At 39.5% G+C, this 23344-nt stretch overlaps 1 protein-coding gene across 3 annotated transcripts in view; it reads right to left on the reverse strand.

The window, feature by feature from the left end:
• LOC134359927 (astrotactin-2-like) overlaps window positions 1–23344 on the reverse strand; it is a 1812737-nt gene that overhangs the window by 1274890 nt on the left and 514503 nt on the right. For all 3 annotated transcript variants that reach the window (XM_063073791.1, XM_063073790.1, XM_063073789.1), the window contains exon 3: window positions 16066–16441. In XM_063073791.1, the coding sequence (XP_062929861.1) occupies window positions 16066–16441 (376 nt within the window). The remainder of the gene's footprint in view (window positions 1–16065; window positions 16442–23344) is intronic.

Below are 23344 nucleotides of genomic sequence, written 5' to 3' on the forward strand. Positions count from 1 at the left end.
TAACTGGACAGGGTTGCTCCGGTGAGGAAAGGCGAATTACCGGCACTCACTTTGGGCGGAGATAAGACTTGCTCCGGCCAGATGACATTGGCATGCTGTGACTTTACAGACACTTCTGCACCGAACGGCTGAAAACCGGAGACTATAAACTACTGGTTCAGCCGAGTGTTAATTGCCTCTAATCACCAAAGTCGAGGGACACGGGAAAACAGGGAATCAACGGTCCAGATCGTAACATAAACAAGCTAAATTTGAAGGGACCCCGATCCAGACCATGACACCAGGACTTCTCACCAAAGAAAGAATACTTTAACTGGAACATGGAAGCACCTGCCCTTGGGTGAAGGATGGCTAGCTTCAATCATAGAGGCTAGCTTAGCTAAGGCCCAGTCCTTCAGCTTGGAATTGAACGGGCTTTCACTCTCCAGTTGGGGTCTGCTCTTTCATTCCCAGACACCATGATTTCTTTAACCTGTCTGTCCACTCTGGTTTCACAGTAATGATGCTAAGTGTGCATTGCATGCCAATTAAACTCAATACTGCAAGTTCAGTGTACACGGGCCAAAGTGTATCAATGCAGACAAATCAATTTCTCATTGTAAACAGAAATCAAAGGAAAATACATCATGCAACTGGATTTTTGTCCACTTGTTCTTGGTGGGGGGATTTCATGTTAGCAATTAGAAGTTAGGAACTTAATAGTGCCACAGAGAGTGAAGGGTTTAGATTAGAATTTATGACAACAAGGGATATTATGTTATATGTTTGAAGCAGAGCAGCTTGCATTTTTCATAAGAATAGACATAAATCATGAAATATGTAGAGCAATAGAGATTAAAGTGGAGGTTGACTGGAGTACTGCACAAACGCAAGAGGGGTGCTCCCGCATAGGTCCAACAAAGACTTTTGATGGGAAACCCAGTCTCTATAAAAGAGAGATACTGCCTATCAAAACGGTCACTGTGGGAGTGGTCATTGTCGGAGTGGCCTCAAGCAGAGTACTAAGGCTTTGGCTCAAACATGGTTTCAGCAAGAACAAGCGGAGGCTAGGTAAGTTTATTCCTTATTTCTTATTCAACTCTAGGGTGAATGGGAGGTATGTCAACAGGGCCAGTGTTCTGTTCTGGGTGTCAGGTGTAGGATTTACAAAAGACTTCCAGCCTCCCTGATGTCCACATCTGTGCCAGGGGCATCGAGATGATCTTTGTGTTAGGGAACTGGAGCTGCAGCTCGATGATCTTTGGCTTGTTAGAGAAAGTGAAGCAGCGATAGACTGGGGGTGGGGGGGCACAGGGATGTAGTCACCCCAAGGCTACAGGAAACAGATGAATGGATGACAGTCAGGAGGAGGAAGTGGGATCGTAAGAGAGTGGAGAGTACCCCTGTGGCCACCCCACCCAACAATCATCATCATCATCATCAGGTGCCATGCCCAGTTTGAGCTTTGACTGCCATGGCCCACACACTCCTGTTTCAGGTCAAGTGGATCAATTCATTGATATTCATTTCCTATTCTCTGGCTGCTGTCTCCATCGTCATTTGTCTTTGTCTTCCTCTTGCTTTCTTCCCTTCAATCTTTCCCATAATTACCATGCATTCTAACTCCTCTTTCCTAATCACATGTCCAACGAAGTTATGTTGCCTTTTCATGATCTCATTAATTATTTCTCATTTTGTGTTTGCTGTGTTCATGACATCCCCGTTACATATTCGTTTCGTCCATGATATTCTTTGTATCCTCCTCAAAAACCACATCTCTGCTGCTAAAATTCGTTTCCTCATGTTACTAGATATTGTCCAATAAATACTCAACAATAAGTACTCCATTTCGAGTGCTGTTGCGGGGGGGGGGGGGGCGGTATAATCTACCTGGAGGAAGCAATAGAGGCCGTACCTCTGGCACTGAGTCTGGCCCTGTGGCTCAGAAAGGTAGAGAACTGAAGAGGATGGCAGCATTAATAGGGGACTCTATAGTCAGGGGGACAGATAAGTGATTCTGTGGACACAAAAAGGAAACACAGATGGTTGTTTGCCACCCAGATGCTAAGGTCCCAAATGTTTCTGGACATGTCCACAATATTCTGAAAAGGGAGGGTCAGCAGCCTGACATCATAGTACATGCTGGTACCAATGACATCGGAGGAAAAGGGAGGAGGTTTTGAAAAAAGAATATCGGGAGTTAGGTAGGAAGCTGAGAAACAGGACCTAAAGGGTAGTAATCTCGGGATTGCTGCCCGTGCCATGTGACAGTGAGGATAGGAATAGAATGAGGTGGCAGATAAATGCGTGGCTGAAGAATTGGAGCAGGGGGCAGGGATTCAGATTTCTGGATAATTGGAACCTCTTCTGGGGCAAGTGAGACCTGTACAAAAGGGACGGGTTGCACTTGAATCTGAGGGGGGCCGGTATTTTTGCAGGCAGATTTACTAGAGCAGTTGGGAGTGGTTTAACCTAATAATGGCAGGGGGATGGGAACCAGTATGATCGAGCTGAGGATGCGTCAGCAGGTTTACAGGTGGATGATGGGTGTAACATGAATGTAAGGAAGGACAAGCCAATGACTGGATATAAATGCAGACAGAGCAAAGAGGTAAATTGTACCACAGAGGCAAAATTCTAAAAGGCAAAGAATGTAGGACTGAAGGTGCTGTACTTCAATGTGTGTAGCATGCAGAATAAGGTGAACAAACTTGTAGCGCAATTAGAGAATGGTTGGTATGACATTGTGAGTATCACTGAGTCGTGGCTGAAAGAAGGCCATAGTTGGGAGCTTAACATCAAAGGATATACTTTGTATCAAAAGGACAGGCAGGAAGGCATAGGCCGTGGTGTGGCTCTGTTGGTAAGAGATAGAATTACATATTTAGAAAGAGGTGACACTGGGTCAGAGAATGTTGAATCTTTGTGGTTGGAGTTAAGATATTGGAAGGGTAAAAAAAAAATTTATGGGAATTATATACTGGCCTCCAAGTAGTAGCCAAGATGTGGGGTTAAGATTGCAAAGGGAACTGGAAAAGGCATGTAAGAAGGGTAGTGATACAATTGGAACGGGGCACTTCAATATGCAAAGGGATTGGGAAAATCAGGTTGGTGTTGGATTGCAAAATAGGGAATTTGTTAAATGCCCATGAGATGGCTTTTTAGAGCAGCTTGTGCTGAGCCTATTTGGGGAAAGGTTATCTTAGATTGGGTGTTGTGTAATAACCCACGTCTTATAAGAGAGTTTAACGTAAAGGAACATTTAGGAGACAGTGCTCATAAAATGATTGAATTCATACTGCACTTTGAGAGGGAGAAGCATAACTCACATGTATCAGTATCGCAATGGAATAAAGGGAATTACAGACACGAAGAGAGGAGCTTGTCCAGTTGGATTGAAGGAAGATACTGGCAGGGATGACAGCAGAGCAGAAATGGCTAAAGTTTGTGGAAATAGTTCACAAGGCACAGGATAGATATGTCCCACAGAGGAAGAAGTTTTCAAACAGCAAGGGTAGGCAACCGTGGCTGACAAAGGAAGTTAAGGACTGCATAAAAGCCAAGGAGAGGGCATATAAGGTAGCAAAAGTGAGTGGGAAATTGGATGATTGGGAAGCTTTTAAAATTCAACAAAAGGCAAGTAAAAAATCTACAAGAAGGGGAAAGGTGAAATGTGAGGGCAGAATAGCCAATAATATAAAGCAGTGTACTAAAAGTCATATTCAGTTATATAAAGAGTAAAAGGGAGGTGAGAGTTGATATTGGATCACTGAAAAATGATGCTGGTGAGGTAGTAATGGGGGACAAAGAAATGGCAGATGAACTTAATGAGTACTTTGCATCTGTCTTCAATGTGGAAAACACCAGCAGTGTGTCAGTGGTCCATGAGTGTCAGGGAATAGGAGTGAGCCCCGTTGCTTTTAAAAAGGAAAACGTGCTTGGCAATCTCAAAGGTCTTAAGGTGGATAAGTCACTTGGGCCAGATGGAGTACATCCCAGAGTTCTGAGAGAGGTTGCCGTATAGATAACAATGCATTGGTTGTGATCTTTCAAGAATCATTTGATTCTGGTATGGTCCCGGAGGACCGGAAGATTGCAAATGTCCCTCATCTCTTTAAGAAGGAAGGAAGGCAAAAGAATGGAAATTATAGGCCAATTAGCCTAACCTCAGTGGTTGGGAAAGTGTGTTTTGAGGTACTTGGAGACTAATGACAAAAATAAGTCAAAGTCAACATGGATTCTGTAAAGGGAAATCTTTCCTGACAAATCTGTTAGAATTCTTCAAGGAAGTAACAAGTGGGGTGAACAAAGGGGAGGCAGTGGAGGTCATTTACTTGGATTTTCAGAAGCATTTGATAAGGTGCCACACATGAGGCTGCTTAATAAGATAAAATCCTATGGTGTTGCAGGAAAGATACTGGCATGGATAGCATAACATGGCTGACAGGCAGGAGGCAGTGAATGGGAACAAAAGGGGCTATTTCTGGTTGGCTGTCGATGACTGGTGGTGTTTCTCAGGGATCAGTATTGGGACCGTAACTTCTCACATTGTCAATGATTTAGATAATGGAATTCATGGCTTTGTGGCAAAGTTTATGGATGATACAAAGATGGTTGGAAGGGTAGGTAGTGCTGAGGAAGCAATATGATTGCGACAGGATGTAGACAAAGCGGAAAAATGAGCAAAAAAGTAGCAGATGGAATACAGTGTTGGGAAATGTATGATAACACATTTTGGTGAAGGAACAATGGTGTGAAATATTACCCAGGGGAGAAAATTCAAACATCAGAGGGGCAGAGGGACTTAGAAGTCCTTGTGCAAGGCTCCCAGAAGGTTAATTTACAGTTTGAATCTGTGGTAAAGAAGGCAAATGCAATGTTGACATTTTTTTCGAGGAGACTAGAATATAAAAACAAGGAGATAATGCTGAACCTTTTCTAAGTCACTAGTCAGGCTGCACTTAGAGTACTGTCAGTTTTGGGCCCCTTATCTCAGAAAAGATGTGTTGTCATTGGAGAGAGTCCATAGAAGGTTCATGAGGAAGATTCTGTGAATAAAGCAGTTATAGATGAGCAGCATTTGGCAACTTTGGGCCTGTACACACTGGAATTTAGAAGAATGCGTGGGGATCTCACTGAAACCTACCGAATGTTGTAAGGACTAGATAAGATGGATGTGGAGGGGATGTTTCCTATGGTAGGGGTATCCAAAACTGGAGGGCACAGCCTCAAAATTGAGAGGCAATCCTTTAGAACAGAGGTAAGGAAGAATTTTTTTTTAGCTAGAGAGCAGTAAATCTGTGAAGTGCTCTGCCACAGACTGTAGTAGAGGCCAAGTCCATGCGTATGGCGGAAGTTGATCATTTCCTGATCAGTCAGAGTACCAAAGGATATGGTGAGAAGGTAGATATATGGGGTTGAGTGGGATCCGGGATCATCCATGACGGAATGGTGGAGTAGACTCGATGGGCTGAATGGCCAAATTCTGCTCCTATGTGTGATGGTCTTCTGGTGATAGAGAGAGTGAGCCTGATTATCAGCTTTTATTATCTAAGATTTCTCTTTGTTCAGGTAGCTAAGTATTTTTATCACTCTGCAATTCCAGGAAAAAAAGCTGGGAATAGTATATAACAGTTCTTTTCAAGGGTCCCAAATGTTCTCAAATTTGTTTAAGCAGCCAAATTATCACAACATTCCTCTTTTTCTAAATCTTGCTCCATGCTCCAGCATATTTACAAGATCTTCCTTTGTGTATGAAAGTGAATTGCTTGGAAAATACAATGTAAATACTGAGTTAAGAGGAAAGTTAAGAGTCTGACTGTCAACACACCTCGAACAATTTCAGATAAACCTGCACACCTACTGAATAATGAACAAGGCTTGAAGCATAAAGGCAAAACTTCAAAAGAAGGGCGGATAAATTTCAAAAGAACATCACCAAAGTTAGTATATGGAAAGTTGCCCAAGGCTGAGTTAAAATTTAGCATTCAAATGTGTACCTTTTCAAGGCTAGGAGCTGAACAGTCATGTAGAAGGAGTTATAGGAGCTGGTTACGCTGTCTTTTTTTCATATTTTTATAACCAGCAACAATGGAGATGAATTTGAGTCGAGTTTTTATAAAATAAGCATTTATTAACCTCTACTCAAAAAAATGGAACAGTAAACGAATGATTAACTTAAAACGGATAGTAACAGCATTATGCGTCTATTGCGGTCAAACAGTCAAACTTAAAGACAATTCTTAACAGATCTTATTAAAGCACTTAAGTCTTAAGGTGGTAATTTAATAAGTCCAAACAATTCCTGAAAATAGTTGAGAGGAGAGACTTCCTGAACCAGCTTTGGAACAGTCCCCGAAGTAAAGACGTTACTGTTGACGCATCTCCCAGCCAAAATACCTTGTCCAAAGTTATGACGCAGAATATGATTCCTCAACTTAACTGACCTTTCGACAAAGTGATCATTGCACAACCCTTACTATTTTAGGGTTAACAAAATGTGCGTGCCACTTATGAACGATTCCAAATATCAGTCACACCCGTAATGCACCGAATGCCACTGGTTAACCCCAAATCATTTTAGGGTTCGTTCGGAGCTGGGGATTCTTCACTCTCACTCTTTCTTCTTCTCTGATGGCGTAACTACCAATGGCAGTTACCAAAATGAACTACGCAACAACTGTAGTCTCCACTTATATACCAGTTAGAACATGCCATCATGTGACATCACATCACCCCACTATCACAAGACAATCACATCATTCTAATGGCACAAGACCATTACATCATTCCAATAGCATACTCACTGGATATGTAACAATATGGACCGATGATTATACAAATGGTTTCAAGATAGTTAGAGGTTCTGAAGAATGGATTCCTATCTTTATAATTTCATAAGCAATGAAGGGCAAAATGATATTAGGTGGTCCAGTGTGATCTGGTTAGAAGTTACAATCGTAATCAATTGTATTATCACTGTCCTATGTTACATGCGATTTGTTGTTTTGCTTTGGCAGGACACTACCCAGTCATTAAATTATCATAAATTACAAAATAAATAAATAGTACAAAAACAAAGATTAGGTAGTGTTCACCCAGAAATCTGACTGAGGAGGGGAAGCAGCTATTCCTAAAATGATGAATATGGGTTTTCAAGCTCCTGTATCTCCTCTCTGATTGTGGTAAAAAGAAGAGAGCATATCCTGGATGGTGAATGCCCTTGGTAATGGATGACACCTTCTTGCGACACAGCCTCTTGAAGATTTTCTTGATAGTTAGGATGGTTGTGCCCATGATAAGTCTACAACTCCCTGAAGCCTCTTGTGACCCTTTATGTTGGAGCCACTACAGTCGGCAGTGATGCAACCATTCATATTGCTCTCCACTGTAACTCTATAGAAATTTACAAGAATCTTTGGTGGCATGCAAGAGCTTGAACTCCCAAAAGGATTCTTTCTTGTGCATCAGATGACTACTGAGGCCATCTCCTATTCAAAAGAAATATAATGTGTTTTGGACCTTACATGGCAGATCAAAGCCTGGGGGCTGTACTATTGAGTCAATAATCAGTTAATTTTTCTACATCTTATTTCAAATGCTGCACTGTATTGTCCTGCACAAGAGCTGGGGTGAGATCTGTATACCTCATGTTTAGACCATGTTCGCAACATAGCTTTGTGTCTCAAAAGAAAGCTAAACGAACAAATTGTCTTGTTTTATAAAACGAATGAGGCAAACCAATATAATAAAGATAATTATTAAGAAAACAATTTCAACATGAATCATAAGCCATCATTGTCACTGACAATCATTTCTCACAATAGTAACCACAAAGGAAGTCAGCTAACAAAGGAATTTTCATGATCACATGGGATTAAGTAAAAACAGTACAAAACAGACCATCAAATCAATGCAATGCTTATGTTCCACTTGAACTTTCTGTTGCATTTCTTCAAAAGGTTGACGTAAATTTATGATCAAAGTATGTATCTGATACCATATACTGCCCCGAGACTCATTATTTTGCAGGCAATACAGGAAAAAAATACAATAGAATTTTATGAAAAATTATTCAAAAACGGATAAAGGCTTATAGCAGCCAATGTGCAAAAGAAGGCTAATACTAAAAACATGAGTTGCAAATAGTCCCTGTAGAATCAGTTCAGAGTAGTAGTCAATTAAGTTGTTCATGCTGTTTCAAAACCCTGGTGGTTGTAGGATAATTCAATTTCAAAGTAAATGTGTTATCAAAATACATACATGTCACCATATACTACCTTGAGATTCATTTTCTTGCAGGTATTCACAGTAGGACAGAAATGCAATAGAAATATTATTAAGAACAGAGCCCAACAAACGACCAATGTGCAAAAGAAGACGACTGTACAAACACAATAAATAAATCAGACTGACAAATAAACTTCTAATTTCTAACAAATAGAGGCGCTGTTATGCTTTTTTTCTGATGGCACTTACATGCTGGTCCCAGGACAGATCCTCTGACACGATAACACCAAGAAATTTAAAGTTACTGTCATTCCCACCACATCCGAACCTCAAATGAGTTGGCTCATAGACCTCCAATTGCCTCCTCCTGCAGTCAATAATCAGCTCTTTGGTTTTGCTGACATTAACTGAGAGGTTATTGTTCTGGCACTATTAACTGTTCCTGAACCTGGTGGTATGGAACTATCAGCATTTTCCCATATGTGCTAGTCTATTCTCACCTTAAATCCACTTGTACCTCCTGCTTCAACCACTCTCCCTATGAGCTAGTTCATTCACTCATTAAAGTGAACCGTTTTTTTTTCTGACTTCCCAAATGAATTTCTAGGTGATCAATTGATATTGAAGACCTCCAATTTTGTTTTTCGTTTCTCCAACAAATGGAAGTATTTCCTTCATAAATGTTCTAAAAAACCTTTGGCAATTTTAAATATTTCTATGAGTGGAAAGATGGCATTTTATGTGTCACAGACTCTAATGGCCTTCACTGTCTTGCTCGCCATTCTTGAAACAACAGAGGTGGATGCACAACATCAAAAGACAAACAGGTTTCCCGATAGAATCTCCTCATTGCACATGTTCATTCTACAAGTTACATGGTGATACGCTTTTCTCTTTGTAATGGAAGACCTCATATTCCAGTGTTTTCATCCTTCATTGTCTTGTCAGTTCTCAGCTATTCTTGGCATTATACTCTTCACTATTTCACAGCATAATGTGAATTCAAGTCAAGTTTTAGTTTTGACATTTCAATTCAATTGCACAGTTAGAGGTTTTCAGAACATAAACAGCCCTTAGGAAGATAACGATGTGGAAATAAAAGCCACCAATACATAAAAGTCATAACTTTGCTGGAGAAGCGGCTTGACTTGAATCCTTTGTTTATTCCATGACATTTGCCTTGCAGTTTATATGCAGCAGATGAATTGTGCATCCACAAGAGAGACTGTTGAGCTATTTAGAGAGAAAGAAAGCAATTGGAAAACAAAAGAAAAATTGCAATCTATAAACCTTCATTATATGCATTATCCAGAAGGATCTAATGAAGTATATTCATCCTCTGAATCTTCAGGACAACTTGGAACTATTTTCTTGAGGCATGATATATCTTTTCTCCTAAAGAGGTGTTCAGATTGTCAAAGAAAAGGTTTTAACCTATTTCAAGATGCACACATGGCACTGTGCAGAGAAGAAGAAATGAATTCAGAAATAGGACTGTTGGAAGCTATTGAAACAGCACAACACCCTAACCCTATAAATCAACCAGATCGGAGCACCTGAATTTTCTTAAGCCTTAAACAATCATTTGCCAAAATTATTTAAAAAATCCCAATACTTCAGCAAATGAAGTAGAAGTATTAAACACTTAAACACAATAAAACAAATGGCACCGGAATATAGTGATTATGTTGTGGTCTCTCTGTAGCCCTGAGGATGCCAATTCCTTCAATACTTCAGAAAACATTACAATTGAATTAAATCTGTGGTTATCTAAACCAGATAAAAACTTTTTCTGGAACTTTACAATGTTGCTCAGAAATACTTCAAAGTGCTTCACGTACAAACCATTAATTTAAAAGCACAACAACAACATGCATCTGGAAATGAGTAATTGTTTTCTGTACTGCAGGAAGCAAGCAGAGAGAGAGAGAGAGTCTATATTGGGTACCATTAATTTACTAAAGTACAATAGCCAAGAAACCTCAATGCATGGTACAGTGCTTTATTCACAACCCAGTGCAATGTTATCCTTGCAGAGTGTGCTCCTGAAAACTGAAGTGCTACCTTGCATGATTGAAGTCACTTGTGCATTTTTTTAAACCACACATCTGCTACTCTGTATTGAATTCAGCTCCAGAAGTAAGTGTTAGGACTTGCTTGTTCATTGTTTCAAGGGCCCCCCAGCTGAGCTAACACCATGGAGTTGGGTAGCAAAGGATGTCTAATGAGAAATATCATCTTCAAAAAATCCTCCCTCATTTTGCAAGTGGTAGCACTTCTACCGCTGTCATCTCTGGGCGAGCCTTTTAGATTTTTTCTATTCCCCATCTATCCTCTGTCTACCTCCACCACTATTCATTCACCCGAACTCCATTCCTTGCAATATCCTATCCAGATACCCCTAATCATTTACAGAAATTATCCTTGCCCTCCCCAATATTCGGCCATGTTCCGTACACATCTTTCCCACCCACATTCTCTAATTACAACTGTAACGGACTTCTCTCCTCCAAGCATCCCTTCCTGTCAGCCTCATTCTTTACTAGCTACTCACGCCAATATCTCCCCCTTCTGGCAGGGTGGGAGATTGCAACTGAAAGACCTGTAAAGGCACATGATGACAACATACACTGAATACTTTTTGACCAATGTATAATCTTCAGATAAGGAAGCTCAACATGGGCACTAGCCAGCTCCATCTTGGGTACTAGCCTACAAAGTACCCAGGGCATCTTTAAGAGCAGTGTCTCAGAAAGGCAGTGTCCATTATTAAGGACATCCAGCACCCAGGGCTTGCCCTTTTCTCACTGTTATCATCAGGTAGGAGCTACAGAAACCTAAAGGCACACACTCAGCGATTCAGAAACAGCTTCCTTCCCTCTGCAATCTGATTCCTAAATGAACATTGAAGCTTTGGACACTACCTCATTTTTTTAAATATACAGTATTTCTGTTTTTACACTTTTTAAAAATCTATTCAATATTCGCATTTGCTTTACTTGTTTATTATCAGTATGTTTTATTTCATTTATTATTATTTTTTTCTTCTCTCTTCTAGAATACGTATTGCACTGAACTGCTGCTGCTAAGTTAACAAATTTCACATCACATGCTGGTGATAATAAGCCTGATTCTGGTTCTGACTTGGTTGCTCTGAAATCACTCAGGTTCCCACAATGCAAAATTCAATTTATTCCTCAACAAATGGAGAGTCTCGAATTAATCCAAATCTTCATTTTATGAATTTTATCATATTCTGTGACAAACTTCTTGGAATTATTTCTGAAGTTACTTTTTTAATGTTTTTTTTTCCTCATGTGCTACTCTCACAAGTGAGTGGAAATAACTATATTTATCTTAACTGATGCAACAGCAGGCACACATCACTGCAATATCACTTTCCAGGTATTTTTCTTTTATCTTGAAAATCTTGGTTTCTGCAAATTTTAACAAAATTCACTTGTTTGGTACCATTCCGCTCCACATTCTCTCCAGTGGCTAAATGTTTAATGAGTTAGGAACACTAGCTTGGATCTCCGACATCTGGAAGCTGAACTTCAGGCATTTTTGATCTGCTCAATTGATGCAGCATCTAGTGCAAACATTAAAAATGCTTTAATAAACTGGTATCATGGTGTTCTCCCTTTCATGATCATTCATACTTAATCTATGTGTTCAATGGGCTTGGCAAGTTGATAGGCCAAATAAATGATGTACAATTTGCAAGGGAAGTCAGTTGATGAGAAAGTGGGGAGCGTTATTTTTTCCAGTGAAATTGATCTATGTTGTGTAAGCTTAAATAGTTGCAAAACTTTCAATTCATGTTTAATGCAAAAAGAATGTTTGAATTACATTTTATCCTTTGACAGTTGTTAAATATCTGGCATTCACCTACAACAGTGGGAGATACTGCCTGGATGTAAAACCTCCGGCTCCTCTTCATTCTTGGTTATATATCCACATTTGACTCCAAGTTAACTGATTTAACATCGAACAGAGAAAGTATTTTTCTGTTTATGTCTTATTAATCCTGTTGACAATAGGATTTGTGAACTATCCAATTGCAGCTACACTTCCAGAACTCAACAGAAGAATAGAACACTAGTGTGCATCACATAGATTTACAATGAAGAATTAAGTATTCTTTATTTAATCCCATTAAGACTGTCAATCAGCCTTCAAAGCTTACAATTTTCTAAATAATGAGCTGTTAACAGAGCATCAAATCAGCAAGACTATTTTCCTTTTAGATGTTTGGTACTGGGATAACAAGGTTTTGAGATAAAACAAGATAATAAAACATCTAAGTGGGAAATGTTTAAACAAATCTGGATGATAAGCCTATTTTTTTATTTTGAAAATATGAATATGGTAAGGAACCAGGACTTGCTTATGAAGTCGCTAACTCGAATCAAGCAAGACAAATCTTCCCATGAAGCACTTAACACAAGAGACTTGAGGGATAAAACATATTTTCGCTGTGTTCGAGATCATCCTTTAAAAATCTTTATATTCATACCTTTGGTAGCACTTAGTGATATTCATTATTGGGAGGGGTGCAAGGAATTTGAAAGAACTATTATAAACTCACGCCTCGAGAATTGGAGAAGGCAACTTATATTGAACATATGTCACATTGGGATAAGACACAGAACTTGACTGTCAAATCAATAAATATCTTTGCTCTGTGAGTGGTGATACATAGCATTCACACCTGATGAATCTATTGGCCTTTCATTTTTATAATGAACAAGATTCTAAAAACTGTTCCTCCTTAATGGTCCATGTTCAATATCAGAGCAATTAAAGGCCTGGATTCTTTTCTGTGATGTCCTATAAACCAAGCACTATGCTAATGGAAAATCACAACCCGTAGCACATCTCATGCTTATTAACTTCTGTTTTCTTATCTATCTACAATTCAGTCTTAAGGTCTCAGACAATAAACATCTTTATTTTCACTCATAAAACCCAACAATTACACTAGGTAAACCACCAGACCAAGATACCTCATGAAGGATTGGAGACATTAAAATAAGTGTTAAAAAAAACTCTCTGCAAATTGGCAACTGCTTAAAAAAATTGGAGTGAGATAAAACATAGAAAAGTCTTCACTTCAAAGTCAGCAGATCAATTCGAACAGACATTTCTCTCACTTTCAAATTCTCCTAAACAATGTCAAACAGATTCAGTCCAGTATAACATCATTGAATTTGTGAATTCATATACTGCATGTGTCGTAAATGTCTGATACAGTTTCATTTCAGGAAAGAAACTCACAAAATAAAACTCACTTTGCAAAAGACAGTTCATTTATCAAAATAAAAATCCCTTCTGTGCTGAGAGTGCACAAAGCCAAACCAAACTCAATTACAAATTCAGGGTGACTTTGGTGAACTGATGTAGATTCCAAGAGGGTTATTGTAATTGAATTTAACACCATAAGATCAGCAAGTGATCCTGTGACTGCCAAATATTAAACATGTTCATCGGTTACAGCCAAGTGGAGCTTGTTTGCATTACTGTCCACAGTGACATAGCCCATTGAAACTCAGTGCTAGTCCACGAAAAGTGTATGACCATTTTTAGTATCTTAACTTGACAATTAAAGGTATCATGCAATATTTACCTATCAGTAATAGCAACACCATACATTAATAACCAAAAGTGGTATTCTTAACAGTTTGTGTTGTGGGTCTGAAATAGGCCTGATAATGAGCAGTTCTCCATTATGGAGAATTGCACATGTTCTGCTCACTGCTAAATTGGTCCATATTTCCGTGGAGAGCTTTTCCCAATAAGATCAATGAAATCAGGTTCTTGTGCATATTGTGACCCAGAACCATACCCAAGATTGTCTCAGATGCAATTATGCTGCGCATTTCTGGATCATAATCAGCAAAAATAAGGTACTCAAAGAAAGCCCAATATATTTAATATTTCCATGCGCTTCATATTCTGAAAGAGCAGCAAGAATTTTCCTGACCTAATCAAGCAACAGTGAGCTTTGCCTGACCTACCATGCTTCTGTTTGCCTTTTCCCTTTCTATGCCTCAATGCAGTTGCATGGTAGGGGTGTAATCCCCAGAAATTGAGAGAATACTTGCCCCTTTACATTATTTTCTTCATTCATCTTCAGTAGAAAAATCATATGTTGAGAAGCAGCAGAAGAAAGGGACTTAAACCCAGTGGCTACATGGTTAAATAACAAAAGCATGGAAGGCCACAAAGCCCATGAAAAGTCCCTGGCTAATGGTTTCTATGCCGTCTACCTTACCTCACCTATCCAAACAGAACAAACAAGATTTCAAGCATAATCTACTGAAATCCAGCTTAAAGTATCAAAGGTTATCTTTTCCATATCTGTCATCCTTCATGTTTCAAAATTGAAGAGCAGAAGGATCCCTGAACTTTCCGAACATTTGTCTCACCCACAAAGATAGTCAGTTACAATGAATCAGGCTGAAGTCTTTGGATCTGTGGAGCTTTAGTCACACTTAAGAATAATCATTTCATAATCCATGAAATCTTATTTAATAGGCAATAACAGTCAACCCAATAGTTGACAGCATGTACATTCAACCAATGAAAGCTGACTGGACCTAAGGAGTGATCAGAATAACTGATTGTGCAGAAAGTAACATTGTGCAGAACCCCATTTATCAGATGATAGAGACACAGAGTTCAATCACACATACAGACACAGAAACCACAAACAGGTTTAAATATCATTAATATTCTATCCATTTCAATTCTTATTTTAAATGAGGAACTATTGTAATTTGAGACTGTTCAAAGATTTTCATCCTTTTTCACCAGAGCTAAATTAGATTAGTTAACTTGAAAGAAAGATAGAAGAAATTCATCTCTGGTTATTAGTGCTTAATATGTGCAAGGACATGAGCCACTGGTTATTCCTGTATCCCACATGGCGCACAATGCTACCGAATCTGCAAAATAAAACCAGTCATATATACCTTCAAATGCTAGTGACCAGAAAAATTTATTCCCTGGTGATAGTTTTCTCTTCAGTGACAATTTGTCACTAATTCAATCTCATTTGTTTGGTGTTTTACAGTTAGCTCACTCAAAGAATAGATCACAGAATTAGATACATCGCTTTGATAGAGCCCTATGCCTCTGTAATTATATCAACAATATTAATCTAAAGAATGGTTTCAACAATAAAACAGTAACTGAGGCAAAAGCAACATAGAGAATCACCCATTGTGTCAATTTAAGGTCAGTGGTCAGACGTTAGTAACAACTTAAAGTTGCAAAAAATCCTCACAATTTCAGACCTTCTTATTACAAACACTGAGGAATTATTTGCCATCATAATTACCCCAGTAGTTCAAAAACAATGTCCATCTCACAGTTTGAACAATACTGATCATCAGCACTTCATTCAGCAGTTTCTACTCAATATTCTTTTTTTTGCTTCATTAAATGATGTAAATTCACACATTTTGCAAGAATTCATTAAATGCAGTCGAGCTGTAAAATATTTATGCCCGTGACTTGATCACGCTATTTCCCCCATGTAACCTTTTATACTTTAAAGCTGCTGGCCACAAAAAACTGAGAATAGCCTGTTTGTGCAGAGTCTTATTCATCAGTGACATTGCGTGATTAGTGGATGCTGCAAGCTCTGTGCTTGCTTTTAAGATTTGTCAAATAAAGCTTCATTATGAAGGATGTTAAGTAAATGTTACATAACTAATTTTCTGCCTTTCTACTTCTTGAAGCATAAAACATGGGCACTTTATATTATGTTTGAAGTTAAATAAATCCATCAATGTTCATTAGGAGCAGTAAAATATTAAGGAAGATAATACGAAAATAAACCAACCCAACCTGCAAAACTTGGTTTCTTCTCTTCTCCTCTGCCCAGACTCTCCAGTGTTCGGGTAACCTGGCTTCCAAAGTCATCCTCCCTGTTGCATGCTTCAGGGCGGAGTTGATTCTCCTCTTCCTCACAGTCATAGTCATCCAGGATGGGCGTCTCCCGGATCGGCATTCCCACCACCGAGTTGTGGGCCTGTATCCTCGAGTTCCGAAAGCTGTCCCGGGCCTGCGGCCCCAGCAGCACTGAGGGGATGTAGTGGATTTCATGAGTGGCTTCTGTGCTGGCACTCTTCTGAGGCACCCGCCGCCTCTTGCACCACCTCCGCCGGGCGTACAGCACCATGGTGAAGATGAGGATGAGAAGCAACAGAGCGATCAGACCCCCCTGTGGGGAAGACAAAAAGAGAAGGACGATTACGTTTGCTGTGTTTCACATTTTTCCCTCTCCTCCACACTGTTTATTTTCCCTTGCAGCCCATTTGCACTATCAAATTCGAGTTCAACTTCAAATTTAATATCATTCAAGCAATACATGCATACCCCCAAATGAAACAGCGTTCCTCCAGACCAAGGTGCACAACACAGAAAGTAATATTACCACAAATAAATCAGCAATTAAAATATATTCCAGATGATTGACATTTAGCATAAAGTGCATTTACGACACAAGTTAAAAAGTAAATCATATGATGGCCCCTCATTAGTGATGAGATCTGGGTGGTGGTGGGGAGTTCAGTAGTCTCACAGCCTGGGGAAATAAACTTTTACCATTCTAATAGTCCTTATGCCAACGCTATGGTACCTCCTACCTGATGGAAGGGGGTGAAAGACATGCAACTGTGTGCAATATTGTGAACTATCAGCAAACAAGATGCCCTCTTAGTGCCAAGGAAATAAAATTTTGAAAGAGAATCAAGACCAATTATGAATTTAGCAATATATGTTTTATACTACTGCACAATATTCATGGGGAGCAGATGCTTGGTAGGATGGTCACACATCTTAAATGCTCCATAATGAACTGACTGATATGGAGCAGGTGTGTCTCTGTAGCCCAGAGTTTCTCAAACTTTGTTATTCCATGGATCAATGGCGTTAAACCAGAGGCTGGGATCTCCCGCTCTAGTCCCTCCCTTGCCAAAGACAAAATAGCCTATGTTTTGCTAGCATGAGCCACAATCTGTGCCCATAATTTTCCCAATGCCCAAACTTATCAAATCCAAATCTGAAGTTTGATGACCTGTAGCACCCTGACAATCAGTGACAAGCCCCAGTTGGCAGGAGGTTATCAAATGATACAAAGAAGAACTTTCTCTTGTAGTTCTAACGGCCAAAGGCCAGTTCCCATTTTCCTCCATCTCAATATATATAATTATCTACTGAGTGCTTTCATGTTCAGAAACATTTAAAACAATTACAAATTAAATTATAAATAAAAAATTGATACATAGTGAATAAGGCATTTCAAACAGTTTTAATAATTAAAACATCAAACAAATCATAAATAAGAACAGCAACCTGAACTTCCTTGGAGCGTATGAGGCTAAGGAGAAACCTAAAATTATGAAGCATGTAGATGTTGTAAATGGTAATGAACTTTTCCTCAGAATCATGGTTTCAAAAATCAGGCAACATAAATATACGAAGTTAAAGGAAATATCAGAAAGAACATTTTTCCTCAGCGGGTGCTTGGAATATGAAATGCACAGCCAGAATGGATGCTGGAGGCAGGTAATATCAGAACCTTTAAGAATTTTTTAGACAAGCCTCTGAATCTCAATTCATAGAAAGCTATGTTGATAATTGGGACTGGTTTGATGAGCATTTGACTGCCAGTATTAATATAGAGGGCCAAAGAATGTTTCAATAATTTGCGCCACTATGACTTTCTGATCATGAAACTAGAAACCTATCTTCAGTTCAATGGCCGTTCACATAACCCTCATTTTGTAGCAGCTTTCATAATGATTCACGAGTTGTTTCAACAGCAGAAAAGTTCGGTAAGTTCAGCAGTTGGAGTTTTGCTACTGGACCCCATTATCAGGGCACATTTGAAACTTCCCTCTTTTATCTACATGTATGAAGAACTTCTGGCCTTTCCTGTGCTTAGAGAAACACATCTTCAGTGTCAGTTTCTAATGTATGGCAGAATATAAACCTCTTCCTTATTATGTCTTACACATTTTCCATGAAGAAAATTCATTTAAAAACTGTGATCTTGGAGACAGATAATTAACAGGGATTTGTGACATTAGCCTTCCATTAAAAATACTGAGTAAGATTTACATACAGATGTTGGCACTTGAATATTTAAAGAGAATTGGAAGGTATGGGGTAGTTACAACAGGGGTAGCCAATATTTTTGAATTAATTTTGCACTAATGATCGGGAAAGAATTCCTTCTCAGGAAATGAAAATAGGAAAGATCAACTTCAGATGCTGGTGGAGCTCTGACAAACAGTCTTCAGCCTGAAACATTAGCTCCGCTTTCTTTCCTCATCATCACTTGCTGAACATTTTCAGCATCTTCTGTTTTTGCTGTGAATGTAACTTTGATACACCTGGAGCTTAAAACTACAAGGATGCTGAATTACATCGAGATTATATCAATTTATTGTTATTTGCAAATGATAACCTTCAGTTTCTCTCTCATTTTCCAGAATAAATCCTTAGATTTTCTTTTTCTCAATTCATTGCAAGCAACATCTAAAACCATAACACCGGCTTTCACTTCAACTTTTAGCCAACTTAAACTCAGAGCCTCATATATTGATGCTTTCAATGTCCCCAAATTACCAGGCTGATTATTTCATATCCAGAATTGAACAGACAGAATAATGGAAACTAAAAATTGGAAAGACTCTGTTCTCTGCTACAAACTCTATCCTCAGCCACCAATATCATCCTTGCCCTGGCAACTGTCTAACGTTAAACCCAAGTGATCACCGCCTCTGTGTCATATTTGACTCAGAGTTGACCTTCACTACAATTACCTATCTTCCCTTCCATAACAATGCCCCACTAAGCTTGCCTTAGCTCATCTATTGCTCAAACGATCCCTTTGTCACCTCTTATGACCAACATTCCACAGCAGTCTGGGTCACCCTCTATCTCTGTAATCTCAAGGATATTTGAAAACTTTGCAAGCCACATCCTAACTTGCAGCAAGCCATGTTCATCAGTCGTCTCTGTGCTTCCTGACCTAGACTGGTTGCTCTGAAAATTATCAGTCTCACTTAAATTTCTTACTGGTCTTAATCATCTCTTTTGTTGTAACCTCCTCCATCCTGACAACCCTCTGAGTTATCTCCACTCAAACTGGCATCTTGAAATTCCCTACATTTAATTGGTCATCAATGGACAGACACACCTTCTGTTACTCAGGCTTCAAGGCCTGAATTCATTCCCTAAGCCACACTATTTCTCTTCTATTTTGTTTTAATAAAGGAAGGTACGTCGCATCTGGAGTTCCTCCAGTTAATGGACGATTTCCCTCCACGTCTCTCTGACATAGTGGGGAACCGCGTACGAGGCAAGTTACAGCAGTGGTTTGCCATCGCCTTCTGCCGGGTGAGTTTCCAAAGAGATCACCAGATCGTAACCCAGCACGGATGGAAAGTGTGCAGGGGAGCCGGCTGGATTCGAACTCGGGACCTTTCATCCTGAAGTCCGGCACTGATGCCACTACACCACCAGCTGGGTTTTGTTTTAATATGTTCCTAAAAACCTTCTATTTTGACTTTGATTTTAGATTCCTGCTTTAATTTTCTTAAGCAGATTTAGGTATATTTTTCCTCAACAACATTCCTGAGTAGAAACCAAATTTAGAAGAATCCATCACACACAAACCACCCGCATCAGTTAAAATAGACCCCATCAATGGATAAAAAGCTGTAGATTTTCTATGTGAGTGTTAGAATGTTTTATAACACTAAAATATTTATTTGATTGAGTGACTCACTTCAATTACCACTCAAGAAAAATAAAACCCAGGCTAACAAAAGGTTAAGATTCTTTCAGTTTTTATTAATCTTACCATTTAGTGCAGTGCTTAAAGAAATTCATTTAATGGAGGTTCTCTGAGATTTAAGTAACTGCTTACTTACAAAATCTAAACCATGTGTGAATGAATGGAATGATCATCTATATTTGTTTTTACTTTTTGGGCTCCTTTCCCATTTGCTGTCCAGCTGAAGAAATGCTAGATAGAACTAATGTCCTGATAAGTACAAGCACTTTGGAAGGACAACACAATGCATGATAATGTCCCTTAGCATACAAGTCCAAGATCAATAACGATAGCAACACATGTAAACATAAAGTGGTCAAGAGTGTATACAGGATGCTTGCCTTTATGAGCCAGGGCATAGAATATACCAACAGAGAAGTTATGGTATAACTCTACACAAGATTTGTTGGAATGTGGTGTATGGTTTTGGCTGCCATACTATTTTATGACATTAAAGGAGGCCATTCAACCCATCTGGTAGATGCTGGCCCACAGCTACTCATTCACAAATTGTTTTCTTGTAACTGATCCCTCAACATTCTGATCAACTCCTCCCAGATTCTATCACTCATAGGGTCAATTCACAGTGGCCAATTAACTAAACAGCCTGCACTTCTTTGGGGTCAGGGAGGAAACTAGAACACCTAGGGAAATGCACTTAGGGAGAGCCAGGAAACTGCACAAACATCAGCGAATGAATTGAACCTGGATTGTCAGAGCCATGTGGGGGGGGGGGGAATGACTCTACAAACTGTACCGCCATCACAAGCATTTTGTGTGTGTTGCTTTGGATTTCCAGTATTTGCTCTCACAATATTTAACTAGCATCTATGGAAGGGAATCTATTAGATACCTTCTTCATCAGTCCTTTACCTCTTCCACTTATCACCTCCCGGCTTCTCCCTTCATACCCCCTTTCGCCCACCCACCAAGCTTCCCCCTCACCTGGACTCACCTATCATTTATCAGCTTTTACTCCTCCTCCTCCTTGCACCTTCTTATTCTGGCTTCTGCTCCCTTCATTTCGAGTCCTGTTGAAGAGTCTTGGCCCACAACTTTTAATTATTTATTCCAGAATCAGAATTAGAATCTCTTGAGTATAATTAGTATCTAGCTAAGCAGTCCTATCAGCAATATACCAAGTCACATGGTGTGAGCAGAATTATCTGCAGCTTAATGTGAAAAAGACTAAGGAGCTGGTGGTAGACCTGAGGAGAGCTAAGGTACCCGTGACTCCTGTTTCCATCCAGGGGGTCAGTGTGGACATGGTGGAGTATTACAAATACCTAGGGATACGAGTTGACAATAAACTGGACTGGTCAAAGAACACTGAGGCTGTCTACAAGAAGGGTCAGAGCCGTCTCTATTTCCTGAGGAGACTTAGGTCCTTTAACATCTGCCGGACGATGCTGAGGATGTTCTACGAGTCCGTGGTGGCCGGTGCTATCACGTTTGCTGTTGTGTGCTGGGGCAGCAGGCTGAGGGTAGCAGACACCAACAGAATCAACAAACTCATTCGTAAGGCCAGTGATATTATGGGGATGAAACTGGACTCTCTGACAGTGGTGTCTGAAAAGAGGATGCTGTCCAAGGTGCATGCCATCTTGGACAATGTCTCCCATCCACTACATAATGTACTGGGTGGGCACAGGAGTACATTCAGCCAGAGACTCATTCCACCGAGATGCAACACAGAGCGTCATAGGAAGTCATTCCTGCCTGTGGCCATCAAACTTTACAACTCCTCCCTTGGAGGGTCAGACACCCTGAGCCAATAGGCGGGTCCTGGATTTATTTCCTGGCATAATTTACATATTACTATTTAACTATTTATGGTTTTATTACTATTTATTATTTATGGCGCAACTGTAATGAAAACCAATTTCCCCCAGGATCAATAAAGTATGACTATGACTATGACTATGACACTGGTAAATGGGATTCGTACAGAAAGGTGCTTCGTAGTCAACATGGACCCAATGGGACGAAGGACCTGGTCCTGTACTGAATAACTGAATAAATAGACCACTGGTGGGAGGTACAACAGATCAAGCTCTACGTCATTTCCCAAAAAAAACTGAATATGCTAATTTATAGATATCAGTTATATTTCTGTTTACAGAACAGATCTCCCTGTAATTGAACTGAAAAAGATCATAGATGCACAATAAAAGATCTGTAAAGACCTTAAAGCCTTTTACTGAAAGCAATGAGATGTTCCTCTGTTTTTGAAAAGACAGTACACTGTGTGTTCACGTTAGTTTGAAGAAAGGAAACAAAGAGGCACACTCTCAAATAAATCCCACTATTCATTCGAGCTAGCTTCCGCTTTACCTTACAGTCTCCATCTCAAAGCAGGCAGACTGCGGGATACGTGATTGCTTCTCCGGATCCAATGCAATTAAAAGATCACACTTTGCGGCTGTGAGATTCGTCTAGCAACAAACAAAATTTCAGGGTGGAAATTGAAAGCACGCATAATCTTTGGGCTCTTCTACTTTAATCAAACAGACCAGCAAAATGAAGAATCATTAAGCTTAGACCAATAGCTTAGGGGACCAAATCAAAGTAACATGGCATCACTAAATGCAACTCCCACCCCTCCTTTCTCCATGTCTTCCATCCCTTCATTATGTTACTGAATTGCCATATGTAAAAGGGTTCACGGAATGTTAACAGCTGCACTATCAATGCCTCTTTGGCTCATTGTAAAAGGCAGAAACTGAATAATTTAAATATATTTACAGCCACTTTCTGCAAAGTTACATATTTTTTGCTCAGGATATTTGCTTAAAATCCAGCACTGCAAGGTGTTAGGTATCTAGAACAATGTTCTATGACGTAAAATTTTCTAAACATAACTCTTGTTAAAAACATTTTGTGCCCCTGGCCAATTATCACCCATACCTGACTCCTGCTGCTGCTGGTTTAACCTACCGATGTGATTCTGTGGACACAAGAGTCATCTTACAAGTTACTACTGTGAAATCAGAAGAAGTTGCCTAACTTCAATTGAATGACAGCAGTAACTGATAAAACATAGAAAATAGAGCACAGAACATTACAGCACTGGAACAGGCCCTTCGGCTCACAATGTTGTGCCAAACCAATTAAACTAGTAATCAAATGGTCAACTAACATACCTCTTCTGTGTACACAACATCCATATTCTTCCATTTTCTTCACACTTCTGTGTTTATCTAAATGTCTCTTAAAAGTCTCTATTGTTTTAGCCTCTACCACCAACCCAGGCAGTGCACTCCAGACATCCACTACTCT

The sequence above is a fragment of the Mobula hypostoma genome, chromosome 21, assembly GCF_963921235.1.
Source record: "Mobula hypostoma chromosome 21, sMobHyp1.1, whole genome shotgun sequence".
NCBI classification, from domain to species: Eukaryota; Metazoa; Chordata; class Chondrichthyes; order Myliobatiformes; family Myliobatidae; genus Mobula; species Mobula hypostoma.